Source organism: Alosa sapidissima, chromosome 21, assembly GCF_018492685.1.
Source record: "Alosa sapidissima isolate fAloSap1 chromosome 21, fAloSap1.pri, whole genome shotgun sequence".
Classification (NCBI taxonomy): domain Eukaryota; kingdom Metazoa; phylum Chordata; class Actinopteri; order Clupeiformes; family Clupeidae; genus Alosa; species Alosa sapidissima.
In genome coordinates, this window is record NC_055977.1 from 31,118,722 (window position 1) to 31,141,551 (window position 22,830).

Genomic DNA, 22,830 nt, shown 5'->3' on the forward strand with positions numbered 1-22,830 from the left:
CTCCTTTTATCCTCTATTGCCGCTGCCACACATTTCAATACCTGGTTATGACGCCACGTATCCCGCCCCTGGGTGAGACTTACCTTGCACCCTGATAGGATATGGTGGAGACTGTCCACACACGAGCAAAGTATGCATTTATCATCCTCACCAAACCATTGACTTAAATTCTTGGGAGATGGGAGCACATCATAAATAGCACCTAACATAAATCTGATCTTACCAGCTTCCATGCCCCATAGATCTTTCCATTTAATCCGTCTTTTTTCCACCCCTTCCCAGTTCACCCACTGCCCTTGTTTTGCCTGCGACACTGCCTTAGTACATCTTACAGCCTCCTCCTGTCTATGCATTTCCTCCACTACCATTTTCCTCTTTTCTCCTGCAGAAGCCTTACTCCACAAGGGTTTACTCATGCCCACCCCTAGACCCTCCCCGCCCATGCTGCACATGGCCCATTATATCCCTATGCTTCAATGCTGATTGAGCTTGCTTAACTGCCTGCTCTGGGTTCCACTTCCTCCCTGCATTAACTGTGGGTGCAACTTTCCTCACCACTGGGTCCTTGGACTGAGTAAGAGTCATTTCCAATCTAGCCTTAGCACACTTAAATTCCTCTGTCAGACTAGATATTGGCCACTCTACACAATGCCCTTCCCATACAAGGCTACACTGCTTAAGCAGCGTGGGACTCCGAGCCATTTTCTGACAAAGGAGTTGATAATTTTTTCCAACCTCTCTACCTTTGACAGAGGAACTTCATAAACTGTCAATGGCCACATTAGCCGAGGCAATAAACCAAACTGCAAACACCACAGCTTCAGCTTACCTGGCAGCCCTGACTTGTCAATTTTTGCAATACCTTGCCTAGTGACCTGTCTCAAGTCTTCAACCTGTGATTTATCACTAAGGCTTGCATCATACCACCTTCCCAGACTCTTCACTGGTTTCTCCAGTACTGTGGGAATCACCTCTTTATTTATAGCAAACTTCTTATCTATTACCTTCTCTTTAACAATCTAGACTCCTAGACTTACTTGGCTTCACCTTCATTCTGGCCCATTGCAGATTGCTATTTAACTTATCCAGCAACCTGTTGGTGCATGGAACGGTTGACGTCAAGGTTGTCATGTCGTCCATGAAAGCCCTAATCGGGTGGAGGCGTTGCCCTCCCTGCAACTTCTCCCCACCCACTACCCATTTTGAGGCCCTAATGATGACCTCCATTGCCATTGTAAAAGCAAGTGGGGAGATGGTACATCCCGCCATGATTCCCATCTCGAGTTGTTGCCACCCTGTGGTGTAATCAGCTGTAGTAAAACATAATTGAATATCCAGAAAGTATGCTTTTACTAGGCTTTTAATGCTACCTGAGATTCTGAAATAATCAAAGGCCTCCCACAACAGACTATGCGACACAGACCCAAAAGCATTAGCCAAATCCAAGAACACAACGTGCAGGTCTCTCTCCTCACGCTTTGCTAATTGAATTTGGTGCCAAATCATGCTGGTATGCTCTAAGCACCCAGAGAAGCCAGGAATTCCAGCTTTTTGCACCGTGGTATCAATTAATTTATTCCTTTCAAGGTAATTTGTCAGTCTCCGTGCCACCACACTGAAGAAAACCTTCCCTTCAACATTCAGTAGACTAATTGGCCTAAATTGATTAATCTCCACTGCATCCTTTTCTTTGGGAATAAATATTCCCCCAGCCCTCCGCCAAGCCTTGGGAATACTGCTTTTTCCAAATTATCTTCATTTATTGCCATAGAAATCTTAAAACATCTGGTGCACTCTTATACAACCGGTAAGGCACTCCATTAGGTCCCGGGGCTGAAGAGGCCCTTGCACGTTTTATTACTTCTTGCACCTCTTTCCACCTTGGTGGACTATCGTCGCATTGGCCACTTAATTCACCAATAGGTGGGATATCAGCAGGAAGTACCATCTCTCTGAACCGCTCCCTATCTTTTTGCACTCCCTCTAAATACTCCTCAAGCTTCTGCTTAGGTTCCAAAAGACTACCACTCTTCTGCATTACGAAAAGACTTAACAAACTTAAATGAGTCTTTATAGAATGCTAGTCGAGCTCGTGATTTCTTCTTACTATTTTTCCTAATATCTTCAGCTCTTCTTAGCACTGCCAACCGCTCCCTCACATCTGCCTGTAGACAGTAAATACCTTCCTTCTCATCATCTGTAGCTTTTCTCCACTGCTTCTTAAGCTGCCTCCACTCCTTGATAAGTTTATCCATCTCCTGCTGGCGCCTAGATTTGACTACCTCATGTTGCCGTTTTGTCCTTATCTCAATAGTCCCAAATCTTTCCTTACCATAGCTATAAATAATGTCTCCCATTTTCTCTAATTTGCTTTCAGCCGTCCCCTTGAGATCACCCAGGATGCTGACCAAATCACTATTAACATCTTCCCACATTCTACATTCTGCTGCGCCTGGCCATCTAACCCCAGGCCTATGACCATTAATCTTCTCCCTCCTTGGCTGACTGGCCTCTCTTTCTGCCTCAGTGCTAGAACTTTCCTCAACAACAGGGGTGCTGATGTCCTGCGAACTGTGGGTTTCTTCCTGTCGCTGAACTTCAACCGACTGACTTGATGCACTTCTTAAGAAATAGCTATCAATGCGGGGACCCTGTGTTCCCTCTACCAAGCACTTCTTTTTCCCTTGATGAATTTTCAGGCCCTTCAGACTTTCTGCCAACCACACACACACACATCTGCAGCTTTTTCTCAGTTTTCTCTGAACTAGTGGCTTCCACAAACATGTTTTCCTTACTCGTAATCAAATTCGTTCCAGGGTCAGTAACCATGTTTAATATACAGTGCATACGTAACGTATTCACAGCGCTTCACTTTTTCCACATTTCGTTATGTTACAGCCTTATTCCAACATGGATTCAATTAATTTTTCCAAAATTCTACACACAATACCCCAGAATGACGACATGAAAATACATTAAAAAAAGTTTTTTTTTTTTTAAATGTTTACAAATGTATCAGAAATAAAGAATGAAAATGTAATATATACATAAGTATTCACAGCTCGATACTTTGTTGGGGCACCTTTAGCAGAAATTACAACCAGTCTTTTGGAATATAAGGCCACAAGCTTGGCACACCTATCTTTGGGCCAGTTTTGCCCATTCCTCTTTACAGAACCTCTTGAGCTCAATCAGGTTGGATGGGGAGCGTCGGTGCAGCCATTTTCAGATCCCTCCAGATATGTTCAATGGGATTCAAGTCTGGGCTCTGGCTGGGCCACTCTAGGACATTCACAGACTTGTCCTGAAGCCACTCCTTCGATATCTTGGCTGTGTGCTTACGGCAACAGACAGTTGCGTGCGTTGCAGTGCTGGAGACGCATCCCGTTCACTTTACATGAGCTTACGTCATCCGTTGCCGAACTGAATTGTGGGTCCGTTGCATCGTGTTGCTCCCGTCGCTCGCTTTGAGAAGTTCAGCTGTTGCTGCACCGACGGACGGCACCGGCCAATCAAATCAAGCCAATCGAAGGACAGCACCAGCCAATCAAATTACAATTATACTTCAAGTCATTTGCACAGCTACCGTCGGGAACACCCACTGGCATGCGTTGACGGAAAACAACTGTGTGTAGAAGCCCTTAGGGTCGTCGTCTTGTTGAAAGATGAACCATCACCCCAGTCTGAGGTCAAAAGCACTCTGGAGCAGGTTTTCGTCCAGGATGTCTCTTGTACATTGCTGTATTCATCTTTCCCTCAATCCTGACTAGTCTACCAGCTCCTACTTCTGAAAAACATCCCCATAGCATGATGCTGCCACCACCATGCTTCACTGTAGGGATGGTATTGGCCAGGTGATGAGCGAAGTTTGTTTGTTTATTAATATTAAAATTCGAATATATTCGAATATGTATTAATAATATTTTAACCATTAAATGTCTTCAGTAAGACCGATATTGGTATCAAACTTAAGATCTATATGTTCTGTCCACCAGAGGGTAGGGCTGCACGATTATGGCCAAAATGATAATCACGATTATTTTGATCAATATTGAGATCACGATTATTTATCACGATTATTAATTAATTTTAGTGACAAAAATATTTTTTTCCCTAAACATATTGGACTTGCTATCTGGTTCACCCAAATTCTTCCCCTTACATTTACTCCCCTAAATTACTGCAAATATAGACTTGACTGCGAATAATAATAAATAATACCTAAGGGATAATGTATAGAATGCCGGTCATTATTGGGAAAATAAGTCCCGACAGGGCGAACCGGACCCCGACGCGCAGTGGAGGTCATTATTTTTTTCAGAGGTCCTTTCCCAAGAAATAATGACCGCTAGAACTTAATTATAATATTATTATTATTAATAATAATAATAATAATAATAATAATAATAATAATAATAGGGCTGTCAATCGATTTAAAAAAATAAAAGAATTAATTACATACTCCGTGATTAATTAATCTAGATTAATCGCATATATAATTTTTGCTGTGAAAGTATTTTAAATATTTAAATTCAAATGAATCATTGACTAATCAGCATTAGTGACATTAAAGTTCAAAAACTCTTTTATTATTATATTCACTGTTCAAATAGTTGCCATAATAATCTATGATATGACCTAATATGCTGAGGAAATAAATTCAAATGTGCTTCGGGAAGAAGTTTTTTTTCACATACAAGGCATTTCAGACCACAGATATAATCTAGGGGACACAATGAAAATTAATTAACACTCCCCTCAATGTCGACACTTATTTCTTTGCATTGATGTGCGACTATAGTTGATGAACTCCGGTGATATGCAAATTCCTTGCTGCAGACATTGCAGAGGACTTTATTTTCGACACTTTATTTTTTTATCAACACCATCAGGCCATTTTTAATCTCCTCTCCTTCATTTTACAGTCTAATTTTTACTGACTAGAACGGCTCGGGGTCAAAGGTCATACGGAATGACAGCCCTAAATAATAATAATAATGTTTTGTATTATTTAAATGAAAGTAATTTTGTTGTAGAAAATGTATTTCTTAAGAAATACTGTTAATTTGATGCTGTTTAATTAATTTATAAATGGTGCACTGTCACTTTAAGATTCTTTGCCAGCTCCACTCAAATATAGCCTATGGCTGGTACTGTGCTATAATGGCTGTGCCCTCTCACAGTTTATAAATGGTCAGTAGTGGAAACTACTGTTGCCATCGTGCTCTCTCCCTCTTGTGCATGCTCAAATGCGTTCCCAATTAAATGGAGTAACATACCGTAGTTAGATCTGCTGCAATGGAGATAAGATCTCGATGTAACAAGCTGTTCTGACATTGACATTGTAAACGTTCTCTAAGAAGAGTGTAAAGCAGTTTGCAGTAGGGTAGCGTCAAGATAACCACAACGTCGTCTATCGCTGGAAAAAAATAGCGAGCGGCCTATGATAAACTGGACCGGATTAAAGTGCGTGGCGGGCCGCAGTTTGGACATGGTTTAGTCATTCGTTGATATGTAAAACACTGACGTGTAGGCTACATTTTCATTATTGTTCACTCGTTTTAAGTAGGCTGTGTCTTGAAACGCTTATGCATTGTAGGCTGCACATGTAGCTTATAAAATACATGAATAAAATTCACAGATCCCGTGTTAGCTCAACTCTTATTAATTGACTATACCGGAGGAAGCCATGAGAAAGCAAACAAGGACTAAAAGTTAACGTGATTAAAAAAGGCATGTGTGGTTTACGTCATGTGATGTGTTTCACGTAGGTATGAGTTGAGAGCCCTGCTTTGCTTATGTTTTTGGTTAACTTCACTTGCCTGAAATCCGAAATATTTTCGAACAACGGATGATCCGTTTCGAGGGACAAGCTCCGGCCTTCTGCTGTGCCACACATTTGATTTTTGATCGTCGTTTTTTGCATAGTCTAACTGGCATACTAATAGTTAACATAATGCTACTAGTCCACAGTGCATCCAAACTGACCAGTGCATCAGGCTGAGCAGATTGGTAGGCTGCATGCAGGCACATGGTCAGACAGGTTTAAGGAGCGCTTGATTTGTTTTGTAGCGGAGCACTCTATGGGTTGCCAGGTTGGTTCTATGGGTAGAGCACGCATTTTTAATATCGCTCGATCACGCAAATTTGATCGTGGGAAGCCAAAATCGTAATCGTGATCAAAATTCGATTAATTGTGCAGCCCTACCAGAGGGCAGTGTGGGCAGTCAATGTCAGGGCAGTCAATGTCAATAGACTATGTGCACGAAAGGCTGAGTATTTATGCGTTTGTTAAAATTGTTATTATTGAGCATAGGGCCTGGCGATAAAACGATAGCGATATGTATCGCAATAGACATGTAATCGATATCAATAAAAAATATGTTCGATAGAACATTCATAATTAAAAGCAACACACACCTCCTGCCTTACGTTGTCCATAAATAAATAGGCCAAATTTATCTTGCATTGTAGTATGTCAAACTCTACCAGAGTGGGCGATAGAAGTAGGCCTACCTCAACACAGACTCTCCTTGCCCTGTGCACTCTTTCTCTCTCCCTCTCAACAGGCGCATCCCTCCTCAGCATGCACATGTAATCCAAACATTAATCGTGTAAGACGATTGGCTAAATTGCTACTAAATCCGGTTAGCATCATTAGCACGCTGCACGAATTTGTTCAAAACTGTTGCATTCAAATTGACTGCTAAGTTCTAATCAGGAGCGTGCGGTCCATATGGGCAGGTGGGGCAGCAAACTACCTGAAGCATCCTCCACAAAAACTAGTTCCTCAGTAAATCATTGCTTCAAGTCTACTTTTAATAATGTGATTGTCACATTAATTATCTATAGTTTCTGTAGGCTTTCCAACTATGTTTGGTCTATTGACATTAACTTTTGGATGATGGTGGCGATTCTCGTTGAGTTTAATGTGTCATGCAATGTTGGGGCAGGGCACCTCGACGATCGCATTCCTCAATATACTTATCGCATAACCCTGGCGGCTTCAATAAGGATTGCAATCCGCGCTAAAAGACGCCTGTATGGTCGTAAAGTAGTCTGGCCCATGGTCATATTCTAGAACTGCTCAAATTATTCCGCCAGTAGGCCTATCGTTTCATTTCAAGATGCAGAAATGGCGAGTAGTGTTGCACCTGTTAACCGTGTTGAGTTTCTGTTATAAAAAAAACAATGAGAGGTTGAAATTAGAAGAGACGTTAGCTACCAGTAATAGCCTTGCTAAAATAGCCTTGGAATCTGAATTGAAAACAACGTTTACAACCAAATACATTTATAGAAATTATCTCCATAGGCTACAGGTTCGAATATTAAGAGATTCCTAAAATTTGTTCGAATATCTTTAATTTTTAAAATAATCGAATTATATTCGAATAACGAAGTTCGGAGTCAAAGCCCTAGTGTGCTCCAAACATAACGCTTGGCATTCAAGCCAAAGAGTTCGATCTTTGTGTCATCAGACCAGATAATTTTGTTTCAGGTGCCGCCATGTATGTGATTCCTGCAACAGTGATACTTAAAACTTGTTGACAGCCTACTTGTTGATTTGTTGCTGTAGTGTAAACCAATGTCACACATAGTAGCCAACTGAAAACACTTAATTGATGTGATATAATGATTACGTGTTAAATGTATAAATACAATGGTTTACTAAACAACATAGTAATTTATTTTGTCAGTCATCATGTTCATTTTAATGAATAGGAAGGAAATTTAAAGGTGACACAGAATGATTGAACTGGGTATTTATCCTTGTTCTGTGACGTGACATATAGACAACAAGATTTTGGTTAAGTCTGTAATGCCTTAGAAGCTTCCTAAAAACCTCTCCCAGAAAGCTATGTTAGGGTGGGGGATTTCCAATGCTTGGTTTGCTTATTTGGCATCCTTTCGGGCTTAACTAGCAACCCTATTACGAAAATCAAGCACTTGACGCTGATTGGCTGCCACTCAAAAGAATGTAACTTTGCTGACTTCAGAACACGGACAAACCAACTTCTTACAGCTATGGCCCATTCACAGATTCCGCCTTATGCTCTAGGCTAATGCATATGCTTGGATACTGTTTGGGTCTTTGGCTGAAGGTAGCCTACCGTTCGAGCAGAACGAAAATAGAACCGTTTCAACTAGGCCTATTTGTAATAATATGAGCATTAAAACAGACAAAGGCAGCTCACACAAAGGCTGATGCTTAGCCTATATGTATTGTATTAAAAGTTGAAACGTGTATGCAGAGTCTTCGGACAAAAGTCGGAATACAAACATTATAAATGTTTTCCATTCCCAAGGTAGGCTACTTTCATGTTTTCGCACCAGGCGGAAGATATTCACAAACTAAAGGCGCAGATGCCGACGTGTCATCGTCTTAATGTGAGCATGGCAACAACTTGGCCAAGAACTGATTCAGCTAAAGCATGACCAAAGTTTCAGTATGGCCTATCTTAATGTAGTGGAAATCCAATTAAAAATAAACATAATCTCGGGCATTTCTTTCAGTAATGAAAAGAAAGGGCAAGAAAAGCCTGAAAGGGCACACCTTGGAACTTCGCAAATACTGCTGCAATCTCTTTGCCGTATATGGGGGTGGGAGGGCGCTTGTGTGCAAAAGAGGAAATTGAATGAAAGTGTGGGGGGTGGGCAGTGAGATATATTTTACGTAATATGTACCCGTTGTACAGATTGGCCCAATTTCTGGCAAACATTTCTAAACGAGGAATTTCTATGAACCAGAGTTTCAGAATGTCTAGCTCTTTTCGAATGTTCTTGAATGCGGGTATACTACCGTAATTCAACAAAGGTTGAATAAAGGCAAAACAGTTTATGATTCTCCGTCACCTTTAAACCATAGCCAATGCAAACAAAATCCGCAATATCTGTCGTGAGTCAAGTCAGCTGGTGTGTCCAGAGTCGTCTTTTCGAGCTCCTCCCAGCTGACTCTGGCAGACCACATGGACAGTCAGGTGCAATCAATTATTTAATAAATAATTGTGAATTACGAATAATAAAAAGGTTCTACCTAATGAGACTATTTTTCCATAACCTGTAAAAGAAAACTAGCTTTCCCTATTCTCTAGCTTTCTCTATTCTCCATAAAATTCTCCATTCTCCATATGATGCTTTTTTATGTGTTTGATGTCACTTCCTGGACTCGTCCGACAGTCTCTGAAAGACCTAACCCCTACAATAGAAGCTGTGATTTTTGTTGGATTTTAGGGGATTTTGTAGAGATGGAAGTTGAAAACAATGGCAAAGCGATATGCATGGGATTAAATTGTAAAAATAATGATAGAATAATAATAAATAGTAATAATAAAACATAAATGTAATCCATTTTGGAATAAGGCTATAACATAACAAAAATAAGTAAACACTGTTAATAGCCATTATGGGAAGTCATTATTCCCATAGTCTTAATTCCCATCAACAGTCATTATTTCCCTGTCATTATGGGAAAATAAGTCCCTTTAGGGCCCTGTCGGGACTTATTTTCCCAATAATGACCAGCGTTCTATACATTATCCCTTACGTAGCATAGGGTTTGTGATTACAGTAATAGTTTACTATTGTTGGTTTACATGTGACTGTTTTCCTGTTCATTTGTTATGTCGGTGAAATGACAAAAAAAGAAAGTAAAACTGCTCAAATATGTTCAACATCTAGTATTTACTGAAATGTGCATAATTCACGGTGGTTACCATCCAGTGACGTCATAATATCTTGAATATTCTTGAATTTCCCCTTGGGGATCAATAAAGTATCTATCTATCTAATATGCCAATTAGATGAGTAAATTTACCCCCTTCATAAACTTCTGTTCATACTCAATGATTTTCACATTTACAGTAGGACTTTATCTCTGACCACTTGCAAGCCATGGCCTTTTGAAATTTTGATGTAAAATTCCAATTTATTTTTTTTAAAACCCTGGCGGCTAAAGGGTTAAAAACAAAATATTTTTCATTGGTTGTTGGTAGTTAAACCACTTGTGTCATTGTTGCCTTGTTGATAGGGTAAGTAGTAGTCTTTTTATTTATAGTCTGGCTGTTTTCTTTTTGGCTTTTTCAAGAAACCTTTCAAAATGCACCTTTTCAACCATCATCTAGGCTAATTAGTACAGTCACCCCATACTTTGGGGTGATTTTATTAGCCCTAGTGATAGTGATTTTATTAGCCCTATTTTGTCCATAATCTTATACTCTTCCAATGTCAGTGTATCATTATATTGTTAGTTTGATGTAAGATGCTTTGGATAATAATTAAGTAACCACACCCACTCTGCGAATACAAACGTTTTATAATGTGATGAGACTCTAATGAATCTGAGATAACAAATTGACATCAAAGAAAACATATATACAGTGCAACCGTGAAGTTTTCAGACCCTTTTAAGTTTTCCACATTTTGTCATCTTTCAGACTCTTAAAATGGATTCACTTAATTGTTTTCATCAGTCTACGCACAACACTCCAATACTCCACAAAAAGCAGGTGTTTGGAGCGTTTTGTAAATTTATAAAAAATAAAAGGCTGAAATATTCCATTTACATAAGTATTCAGACACCTTGTTATGATGCTTGCAATTGAGCTGTGTGAAAATCGAGCTCAAATTAACCTGTCGCTAAGCCCCGCCCCCCCATGTGAAACTCGGACAAACATACCAGGCTTGATTAGAAATACATTATGGAGAATGACAGCTGACAGTATATCAAAGCAGGCTTTGAGGACGTTTTGGTTAAAAAAAGATTTAATTTCCTCCAGAAGCAATCAAAGGGGACTTAATTATGCTATGGAGGGGTATATTCAAAACTTTGAAATATATACAAGGTGACAATCTTAAAGTGGAGGTGAGTAGCCAGATCACCGTGCAAAAACCACTGACGTTAACGTTAATGCTAGTTAGCTAGCTAGTTGAAGATTGAGACCGAGATATGTTAGGTTACATTAACATTCGATGTAGTAAGACTATAGTAGTTGGCTAATGAGCATTTTCATCTTGAGATTTAACAGGGAACCTGGTTACTGTGCCCACGTTGTTGGCTTAGTAGCCTACATTACGTTGAGCTGTTGCAAACGGCCTACGTCCTGTAGGCTACTGTTGATGAAATATACCCCGTTTACTAGCCACTCGGGGGTACCGGCTATCGGTATTACATGTCCCTCATGCACAACGTTTGACCATGGTTATCCGTCGGGGTTTTTTGAAGACATAAACTCCATAATTAACCATTAAAGATGCCCTGCCACACGTATTTTATTACTTTGTGGTAATGTCTGAAGTTCTACCATGGACTCTAACATTTTTTGTGGAAAACATGCCTTGGTTACCTTGTTTCAAGCCATTCTAGTGTGGTATTGAAAGCCTGCATGAAGACTCTGCTCGATTTGCGCCAGTTCTCATTAATATTCAACGAGCTAAGCTGCTTGACTCTGATAGGCTAACAGCTAGTAGGTTTCGTCCATAACATGACAGCCGTTATCAACTAATTTTAGCTTCATGGCATGAACTTAGCTTGGCTAGCATTGTCCAAATGTGCATAAATAAAACCTGCTAGGCTAGCGAGTTCATTAAACCTGTATAACATAGCACTTCCTTGAGTTGACAATTACGTTTTACTTACAGGCACTGGTCATAGAGAGCGATGGTAGCCTGCTCCAGGCTTCAACAGCAACCTTTTTGCAAAACCTGTGGCATTGTTCCAAAAAATAAACTGAAGCCATTTGATCTGGGTTCTTGGGCAAAATGCATTGTTGAAGTTCTATTTGTGCATAGCACACAAATCCGTTGACATTCAGCCATTCTTGCATGGGCCTACGAAAACTGTCACAGAGCTAAACGAATTTTGTGGGCACGGTCTCAACTGGGCGAGCTCATGAATAGTAATGAGCTCATCAATTCCACGTCAATCTGAAGAGCTTTTGCAATAGGCCTAATTTCTCCGCTTATTTCTTTTCAGTGGCTAGAGCTGACAGAGGAGTTAGCTGTTCATTTTCACATTCACGACATAGCACAAACACATGGACCTAACATGTTAAAAATACAAGTAAAAACGGTTTTGTGTGGCAGGTCACCTTTAATTTGTAATGTTATGCTTCCTCCCTGTTGTTTCCTATGGAGTTGTTCGAGCTGATGTCCGAGTCTGTTGAGGCTGGACTGTCATTTCATCTGCGTTCTAAGGGTGGCGCTTAGCGACAGGTCTTGAGCTATCGTGTGAAAATTACGACCAGTTGAGGGAAGAAAATGAATCGCGATGCAACTACTTTGTCTGTCTCTCTCTCGCATCCAAACATTCACAATGAATGTGAAAGCAAGGACTGTTGGTGTTAAGTTGCTATTAAATCCACTTAGCATTATTAGCACACTGCTGATTTTTTTTTTTTCCAAACTGTTGCATTCAAGTTGACTGGTCAAGTCTTATCGTGTTAATCCCGATGTAAATGGAAAGGTATTTTCCCAGACTCAAAGGGCCTGTTTTGTTTGTTTTGAAACTTAAACACACATGGGGGAAACAGAACAGTCCAAACAGTAGACTATGATAAGGTAGGCTAACCCATTAGGCTACTTTGTTTACAATATTTCCAGGCTTCAACCAGTGCTGCTGACATAATAATAATAATAAGAATAATAATATAGATATTATAATAAATATATAATAAAACTGATTAAAGCTTAATCAACTAAAAAAATGTGAGAAAATCGCATTGTGACCTTAACATTGTGAATCATATCGAATCGTGAGTTGAGCACCTCTTTACATCCTTACTGGCCGCTCAGCCAAACTGAGTAATCCAGGACGAAGGGCCTTGGTTAGACAGGTAACTATCACTATGAGGTTACTATGAATGAGATCCAGAGTTCCTTTGTGGACATGGAAGAACCCTTACAGAATTACCATTTGAGAATTATTTCAATTTCAATTTAATTTCCCTTATAGAGCGCCAAAACATTACACATGTGGGTAGATGACAAATAGCAGAATTCAGACTGTCCATGTGTCACACACTTATAAAAAATGGCAATTGTTAAGAATTGATATGGAAATGTTGTAGGTCTGGTAGGTTCAAGTTCTGTCATATTAAATTTATTGGATTTGTATTTCACTTTTGACTTAAAATAATCATCCAAACATAAAAAATGTCATATGGTGTGACTGTCCACCATGTGTGCGAACTTCCTAAAAAGAGTGTATATCCATAAAAGGTATAATTACTTTAAAGTTTAACCATGCATATAAAATAATTGGATGTTTTTTACAACCACAGAAAGTTTTGATGTTTATGCATGCTGTCCAACTAAGTTATAATCAAATATATTTTGTCCATAAAATGGTTGTCATATGGCGTGAGTGACACTATATTGTATATTTTGACTGGGCATTCATTTGGACATTATTATTGTGAAGAGGACCCTGCTTAATCAGGAAGTAACAATAGAATGTCAGGAGTAATTGGCATGGTCAAGAGGTGAGTTCAGCTTTTTAGATTTTTATATAAAAAGCTTTGAATTGGACATCATCAATCGTGGCCAAATTTTAGTGTCTTATGGTGTGACATCATTTGCCTAAAAAGTAGCTATTTTCCACAAATATTCTTCATGAATTCTTAAAAAGCACTGCTGCCATGTGGTCAGTTGCATGCTAAATAATAGTTAGCTGTATTTAACTGTCTAGAAAATTAGCTTAACTGTCAAAATGTCATATAGTGAGACGCTGCATCATATGGTGTGACAGCTTTTTTCAAGTCACACTATATGACATTTGTCACACCGTATGACCAAATTGCATTTTTACATAAAAGTTCTTGTAAAAACATGTTTTAAATTCAGATATTATATGTTTTTTTGTTAAATCTGTGATAATTGGGAAAAAAATGTATCTGTACAATTCATATTTCTCATACTTTTTTCTTTTATGTTACCATGCCATGTAAGTTTAAAAAATAAATACTAAACTTTCATCTATTTTGCGGTTACACGCATACACCATTCATAGAGTGACTTCAAAATTCATTGTTAATGATTTTATTGTCATTAAAAACCCTGTTTTGCTCTGACACATGGTGGAGTGGTGCAGTTCATCATATGGCGTGACACCATGTCATTTGGTGTGACATTAAATAATGTCACAAAAAAGACTTTATAATTGAAAAATCATTAAAACATCAATAGCACACAAAGGAAATGGTATCTGCAAGAACCTCAAGAATTTTGAGTGAGTTCTTACAAGAAATATCAGAATTAAGCTAAAATATCTGGTTACACTTGTTAAATTTTAGGTTTTTCTTCTAAATATTCACAAGGAAATGTTGCAAATCAAAGCAAACATGATTAAAATGTACAGTGACATAAATTAAAGTAGAAAAAAGTATCTAATTTTCATTTTATTTCAAATTATTTTCACGTCACACCATATGACAATTTTAGGCACTAACATGACAAATTGACATATAAATATATATTTCACTTTTTTTTTTTTTTAAAAAAAAGTATATTAGTCAAGTTTAGAGATACAGCAACACATATAAACACTTTTTAGGGATGATATTTGAAGTTTTTTTAAATTCCTTTTTTCAGGCTTATTTGTCATCCACCCATGTCTCAAGGCGCTTTACAGAGAGTTAAACGATGCTCTTTCAATGCGGCAGAAAGAGCCGCTGTCTTGACACAATCTACGGTCTAGGGACAATTCTGTAGACCTTACATGCGTGCCTCTCCTAATACTGTAATGTAAAGTTTTTATACATTTTCAAAACACTCCAAACACCTGCTTTTTTGTGAAGTATTGATATTACTGAGTATTAATTTAATCATTAAGATGAGTCTGAAACATAAAGAAATGTGGAAAACTTGAAAGGGTCTGAAAACTTTCCGGTTGCACTGTATATGATTGAAGAGCATTGTTCAGTGTCAATCAGTGTGTGCAATAACATTAAAATAGATTTTGTTGCTTTTTTTGAAGATATCATCTTACCTCCCAGTCAAGATAATCGCCAACATCTTCAAAGTTGGTGAGCAGAGATACTGAGCAGAAGAGACGTGGCAGCTCATCCCTCGTCATGGGGGGAAAGCGGCTGTCTTTAAGGGCACTGAAAGCAACAACAAAACAACTTACAACAATAAAGCTTCCTTTAGATTTTCTTTTCTTTTTGACAATGACAATTTCCTCCAGATTGTCATAGCCAATGGTGCACATCTGCACCATTACCTTGTAAACATAGAAACTTGGTTCAGATTTTGTTCCATACACCTTTCACTTATTAGAATAATGATCCGTCACATACACAATAATAACAGTGTACAACTAGTAGTGAGATGTAAACCTGACTTGACATGACTGTTAAATGGAAAAGAATATTAACTAGAAAATGTAATTCCGAGGAATTACCAGTGCATGAAAATGCAAGTCATAGTTGATGACAACTGACAGTTGGAAAGGCTGAACAGGTTAATAGTTGGATAGTTTAAATTGTTCAATTATTTAATAGGGAATTATTGTAGTGAGGACTTTTTTTTTTTTTTTTTTTTAAATGGCTTACGTTTAATGGCTTATCATGGATGCACACAATGGCAAGTAGCCTAATCAATCGTTCCTCTGCTTTAAAATTCATCCAGTGCAGGTCAGCCTGGGTGTCATTCCGAACTTAGTCCCGCCCACAACATTTGAAGTCGGGAAGTTCGGTCTGGCATTGCTTCATTGTGGTGGAAGTATGCTTGCCCTATATCGGGCGGGCCAATCAAATCAGGCTTTACGATGATGGACAGGTGAGCAACAGCACCTGGTCTATCACGTCATCTGAGCACGCTTAGATTAGGCTTATGTTTGAAACAAAAATGCTGTGGCTAGAAGGATACATGGCTTTTAAGACCCCATATGGAAAATTCATATTATTTAATGAGGTTGTATCACTGAAAACTTTGGCCAAAGTTGAGATGTGGGAAAACTCGTGGTTTCACTTTCATCAAGGGAAAACAGCGCTGTTGCATTGCGACATGTTCCCTCGTTCGTTTGAAATCTCTGATTGACCACCTGTTCGAGGGATTTGCGACAGCCTTTCCCAGCTGTTTAACATGTTTGTAGCATATCACTGTTCAACAGAATTATTTTTAAAAACGGAGGGGATATAGGAGAAGGATGGTTTGTGTGTTTTCTTCCTACACCTCACGGTAAGCTATTTTGTTGCTTTGATTGGTTAGGTCTATCCAATTGAGTGCAGAGGCATTCCCCCCCTGTATCAGTTGAAACACGCCCCATAATTACGTCCCAATGGAGCAGTATCAGACTCGTATTCTGACTAGAACTGAGTATGACTACGTCAGGCTAAGTGCAGGTGGCTTTAATGTTAAAACGGCTTGCCATGGCACTGCCAGGTTATAGACAATGCCAATTGCACCTGCCCAGAGGCACTCGGGACCTGCCATAACCAATCACTAACATTTGGTCGTGACGTATGTCATGTCCAGTGTTGGGGTCGTTACTCAAAAAAAGTAATGTATTACACATTACTTGCTACTGTAAAAAAAATGTAATCCCTTACATTACTTCTTTACTCTCTATGGAAAGTAACGCATTACATTACTTTTGCATTACTGCGCTGAAATGTTCCTATAGATGCTGTTATTGATATGCCCCCTTTTATTTACTATCTAATTTATGACGTTGTATGAAACATTAGGTAGCATAATCTAGTCTACTACACTCTACAACCCAGGTTGCGCTGTAGGCCTACCAGATATTTCTTACAGATAGCTAATCATTGCTTCGTCTTACTGAAAGCTGCCTTCAAGTTCACAAACACGCCACCCCAGTGCTGCTTTTAAAAATTGTGCAAATTCGAATTGCTTTATGGAAGCGCTGCTGCCCTGCTTGCGCACCCTCCCTCGCAATGTTGAATGGTGACACGCACACAACAAAAAAATTTAATTGAAGTGTGCTCGCGAGTTGCGCACTGTCATTAAGATGCTCATGTTCACATTGAAAACAGTGGCAGTCCTAGCTTGTATAATACCCTGAAATCTTTTTGGAGGCAATTTGTGATGTGAATGACTTCAGACTAGGCATTAGTTAGTTGTGCACTGTTTCTTGCTCTCCCGCTCAGTATTAAGCTAACAAATACTCCGATGGGTTTTGTGTTTTTGCAGATGTTCTTGTCGCCTTCCCAGAAGATACGCGAGTGCACACACACACTAATATCGGCAACGCAGTTTAACCTCACTACCGCGACATTTTGAACAGCAGATTTTTTTAATACAGGAAATATTTAGTCTTTTAGTTTCATCTCTTATAAACGGCCTGATTGTACATAGGAAAGCAAAAAGGTATCATTTAAAGCCAAGAAGACTGTCTCAGAGGCAGCTGCAGTAGGAGGCGGCCTGATTCCACGCACCCTGCTCATGACAGGGTAAAGCACACGACAACATGCGTCTCCAGGGCTCAAGGAGGAGAATTCCTATTTCCTAATAGGAGAATCTCAAATAGGAGAATAAAGTAATCCTTGCTCACACATTTTTAGTAACTGTAGTGTGATTACTAAATTTAGAACAGTGACACGTTACACTACTCATTACTGACAATTGTAATGTGATTACAGTAACACGTTACTTTCTAACGCGTAACACTCAACTCTGGTCATGTCCAACCTTGAAGCGAAGCAGATTTATTATCTTATATACGAAATGTAATAGAAGTATTTTCCTCTCTAATTTCAACTTCTTTAAGAAAATCAGAGTGTCTGAACTTTCAAAAGTAGTTAAAGTGACTAGGGCTGCAGCTATTGATTCATTTTGGAATCGAGTATTCTATCGATCGATTATTCGAGTAACCAGATAAAAAAATATTTTGCGTTAAGTGCAATTTATTAATATGCACAACAAAGGTCATGCTGTAAACTAGCCCTAGTCACTTCAAAATAAATAAACCTAGCGGTTATGTAGAGCATTATGTAGATTTGTGCATCTACAGCATTTACCATTACTACCAAATAATCTCCCTTACAAAAAAATAAGTGTAGTACTTTAGTAGCCTGGGGGCCAGCCAAACTTAGCCCCGCTTTAGCCCAGGCTTACATTGATGGACAGATAAGCAACAGTGCCTCGTCTATCACATCACCTGAGCACGGTTAGATCGATTTTGTTTGCAACAAAAACGCTGTGGATAGAAGCTAGACAGATGGCTTTGAAGACCCCATATAAAAAGATGCATAACTACTTTCACTGAAAACTATTATTTCTGAAAACTTTGGCAAAAGTGCATATGTGGGAAAACTCCGGTTTCACTTCCATCAAGGGAAAACAGCGTGTTTGCATTGTGATCTGTTGTTCTCCTTTGTTTAAACCTCTATACCCCATAGCGGCCGTCAACGGCCGTTCTATATTCTCCTGTCACGGCCGCAATTCTTAGAGACATCTGCTACAGTATAACCTTCATAGATTAAATAATAGTGTTAGTGGACACATGACCTCTAGACTTTTATTTTGACACACTTAAATGGCTAAGTCGCTACTGACATTTCTCTGGTATTTTTGAGTTTAGCCTACACTATTGACTGACCAGCTGAGGAGTTGCGGTGCCTCTGGAGTTATGGCTTCTACTAACAAGCGTCCGCGTCTGTTCTCATTAGATGAGATAGTATTGATATGCATCCACCATGTTTTGATGTCAGTGGCGATCATATTGATGTAAGAAAATGACAAAAATAAAAATATAAAAGTAAAAATACGAAAGTGTAATATATTTAACGTTTCAAAGTCAAAGTCAAAGTCAGCTTTATTGTCAATTTCTTCACATGTTCCAGACATACAAAGAGATCGAAATTACGTTTCTCACTATAATTTACGTTACGAAATTACGTTTCTCACGTTTGTCATGCCTAACTTAGCTGCCTCTCTCTGGCATCTTCGTATGGCTGTCACTGTGAAAGTCAGTTTGAGTTTAGCTAGCACCAGCAAAATATAGACATAATTCAGTGATGGGTCATAGCCTAATTAACCATAAAGTTTATGATAAATTTGCAGATATAACACATAATGGGGCAAATAGGGGCAGCCGTGGCCTACTGGTTAACGCTTCGGACTTGTAACCGGAGGGTTGCTGGTTCGAACCCCGACCAGTAGGCATGGCTGAGTGCCCTTGAGCAAGGCACCTAACCCCTCACTGCTCCCCGAGCGCCGCTGTTGTTGTAGGCAGCTCACTGCGCCGGGATTAGTGTGTGCTTCACATCACTGTGTGTTCACTGTGTGCCGAGTGTGTTTCACTAATTGGGATAAATGCAGAGACCAAATTTCCCTCACAGGATCAAAAGAGTATATACTTACTTATATACTTAATGTTAACATTACTCCTTTCTGGCATGTAAAGCTAACATTATCAATATCCCACTTACAGATAGTTATTGCAAACTACTACTTATGTACCTGTTCTCTCTCAATGACTTTATGTTGACTAATAACCAAAGTGGGAACCACAGTCGTGTTTTCTGTTTATGGATATCAGGAAAATGTATCTTATACAAGTAGGCTAATGTCTCGTCATCTCATTTGTGATTACAAAAAAATAGCCTGCTAATTTGCTACCTTCACTGAGGTAACGTTAGTCTGAGACTCGTAATGTTAGCCAAAGATAGGTTGAAGGTTAGTGAACGAGTGCAACAGGTTCATTATCATCAATTGATCAAGTTCAGATAAATTATATAAACATGATGTGCATGTAAAAAAAAAATCCATGTCAGGTTTAACAGTCCCTGTTCTTGGTGGCATGCTTAGTCAAATGAGCCATGGTTTCATGTTCTATGCTTCTCCTTTAACGTTAGTTAAATCCTCATCATTCTTGAGTTGTAAGTAGTCTAGCTAAAAACTAAATAAGTGCAAGATATGCCTGTCTATTTCAATGAAATCAGTACTCGTATAGTATCTTGCAGTATTTCCCAGAGAATTGAATTCCATTTGTGGTGGTTGGTTTGCAGAATGAACTTGAATGCAACAGTTTTTAACAAATTAGCACAGCGTGGTTATGATGCTAACCAGATTTTAGCACAATTTAGTACAACCTGGAAAATAATTGTGTGGTGGTCAATGTTGATATTGTGGTGGGCCACCACAAATAAGTCAATGTATGGGACTGTCTTGTTTCCCAGCTTCTAATATAGACCCATGTGAACCATATTTATAACTTTTTTTAGTGAAAGACTTTGAGAATGTAAGTGACTACGCCTATGGCCGTCTATGGAAAACATGGATATGTAATTCTTAATGGATCATATATCATTTGAAATTGCCATTTCTAATCTTTAAACTGAAAGAAACTTACAATTGACACTATTTATTAGCTTTTTTTCTTGGTTATTTGAAATGTTTCTCAAACTGCCCTTTTCTCTGGGAATTCCCAGGAATCTGGAGCATTGCTGTAGAATTCTGTTGGGGTATAGAGGGTTAAAATGTCTGGTTGGCTACCTGTTTGCGCGAGGGGTTTGCGACACCCTTCCCCAGCTGTATAGCATAGGGCTGGGCAATATGACTTAAAACTGGATCACAATAAAAGCGTTTCATATCAGTCAATATCAATAATTATTGATTTTTTTTTACCTATTTGAAATAAGGACCAGGAGATTTATTATTTTATTTAAACACTTTTTAACAAAATCTTACCGGTATAATGGTAAACCGGGATAAAAATGTTGACGATAACAATTACCGTTTTCATTTCAAATATCATAATTAATAATAAGTCCCTTCAGGGTGGAACAAGGCCCCTCCGCTGTGCGTCGGGGTCTGGTTCAACCTGTCGGGACTTATTTTCCCAATAATGACCGGCATTCTATACATTATCCCTTACTTAGATGTCCGTGGATTGTCCTATATTTGAAGTAAAAAAATGGAAATGTCTTTAAACATGTAAAATCGATTTTACAATCTATTCAATGAACACTTATGTTTCAAAAATCGAACAGGTTTTTTTTCCACAAAAGTGACAACCATACACAAGCGCGAACCATTGACAGTGAATGAAACGAAGGGAACGTATAAGCCATGGTGTGACATATGTGACCAGGCATGGGAATTCCAGGCGCAAGTCGCAGAGACGCAAGTCGCGAAAAACGACGTTGAAGTTTTTTTTTTTTTCAAAATTAGTTATTTTCATTTTTTTTGCAGAATGTGCAAGTTGAAGTCCTAAAGAAGCAATTCCATGTTTCAGATAACAGCATTGGTTGCTTTAAAAGTGTATATTTTGTCTTTGAATATGGTTAAGTTTCAGGAAGTAAACCAGCGTTTGAATTGGGCGTGATCATTAGTGCTCTTTCGTTCTGTCGGCCAATCAGCTGTATGCTAGAAGTAACCTCATGGCTACAAGCGATACACATGGCTACTTAATATACAGTGACCCTGGAGCCCTCTCCTTGGCAGACATTCGTGTAGCGACAACCTTTCTCCAGAGCTTATGTACAAAATACGGAGTGATTCTATAGTTGCCGAAAGAGTGGCAGGACATGCAAATCATTGGCCATCTTGAGGCAAACAGACGTACAGTAGTTTCTTTGGAGATGACTACATCCACCAAAAAGCCGCAGACGAAAAGAAAGTCCCCCCAGACCACTATTTCATCGGAGGCAATGAAGTCTGCAGGAATACTTTTCAGTTTCTCATAGCGCAAGTAGTCTCTGTTGCATTGCAATCCCTGCTACATTGCTTGCTAGCTAGCTAATGCTACATTGTCATTAGCTAGCTCAGTACTGTCGTTTAAAGTGATGCACATCGAAACTAAGCTGTAATGGGAGGTTTTTGGCTAGTAATGTGAGCATCTGCTATTAATTTGAATAATGCTTGAATTGCTTGAATGGACTGATGCTAATGATTTAGCACCTAGCCTACTGGAGGATAGTTTGTATGAATACATCCAGAGTAAGGTGCAAAGGGGCCTGTTAGCATTGCCTGAATTGAATGTGACGCTAATGGTTTAGCAACTAGTCTACCTGAACATTAATGACTTCAGTGCTGCTCTCTGTTCTGCTTCAATGAAACTTTTTTCTTCTTCTGTTCTTTTTTTGACATTGCGGCTATTGCCGTCATCAGGTAGGCCTAGTGGAAATCTGCTCTCCTGAGTCATCTCAATCCCACAGCTTTTTGGAACGGCAGATGGCAGAGTGTTTGTCAAGAACTTCGACTGGCAGAAGCATCTGAGTCCCTACTTCAGAAGGCTTCCAAAGATCAAGAGTTATCAGCACTTCAGGTATTTATATTGAAACTTTCACATTGTGTTCATATAAAAAATTGGTTGATGATGGTGTTTTATGAGAAATAGGACATTTTTAAAATGTCCTGTTATTTGCTTACAGCATTGATGCCAAGAGACCAGGTGTGGTGCTTGCAAAAAGTCACTGTGATGCAGAACCTGTGGAATTTCAGTTACTGTGCAATTCAGCGGCTCTGCCCCCTGTTGACTGTTGGACTGAACATTGACAGGCAGACCTATCTGCATGAAAAAAATCAGGCCTTTCTGTGCTGATGAGGCAAAAGACATCACATGCCCAGCGCCAAGGGTCACAGCACAGAAGAATAAGAACAGAAGAGGATGCGGATGTGATCTCACCAAATAATTGGACTCTCCTTCACAGCCTCTTGCTTGCTATGTTAGCCTTTATGCACAGCCTCTCCCTCCCTCCAACAGCCTGGACTAAATTCACTTAACTCTAGTTCTGACTTGTTGTGTTGCCTCCAAAGTCTACTGACTTAAAACTGCACTGTTTTGCCTTACTTTTTTGCACTTTACCAAATAATACCTGAACTCTCCTGTACCACAGGGTCAGTCCCTGCCCTGTCACCCTTATC

At 39.2% G+C, this 22,830-nt stretch overlaps 1 protein-coding gene across 1 annotated transcript in view; it reads right to left on the reverse strand.

Annotated features, from left to right (window-relative positions):
• The window catches only part of ammecr1 (AMMECR nuclear protein 1), an 85,544-nt gene that overhangs the window by 19,755 nt on the left and 42,959 nt on the right, over positions 1–22,830 (reverse strand). The window contains exon 4 of the mRNA XM_042076140.1: positions 14,984–15,098. Within this exon, the coding sequence (XP_041932074.1) occupies positions 14,984–15,098 (115 nt within the window). The remainder of the gene's footprint in view (positions 1–14,983; positions 15,099–22,830) is intronic.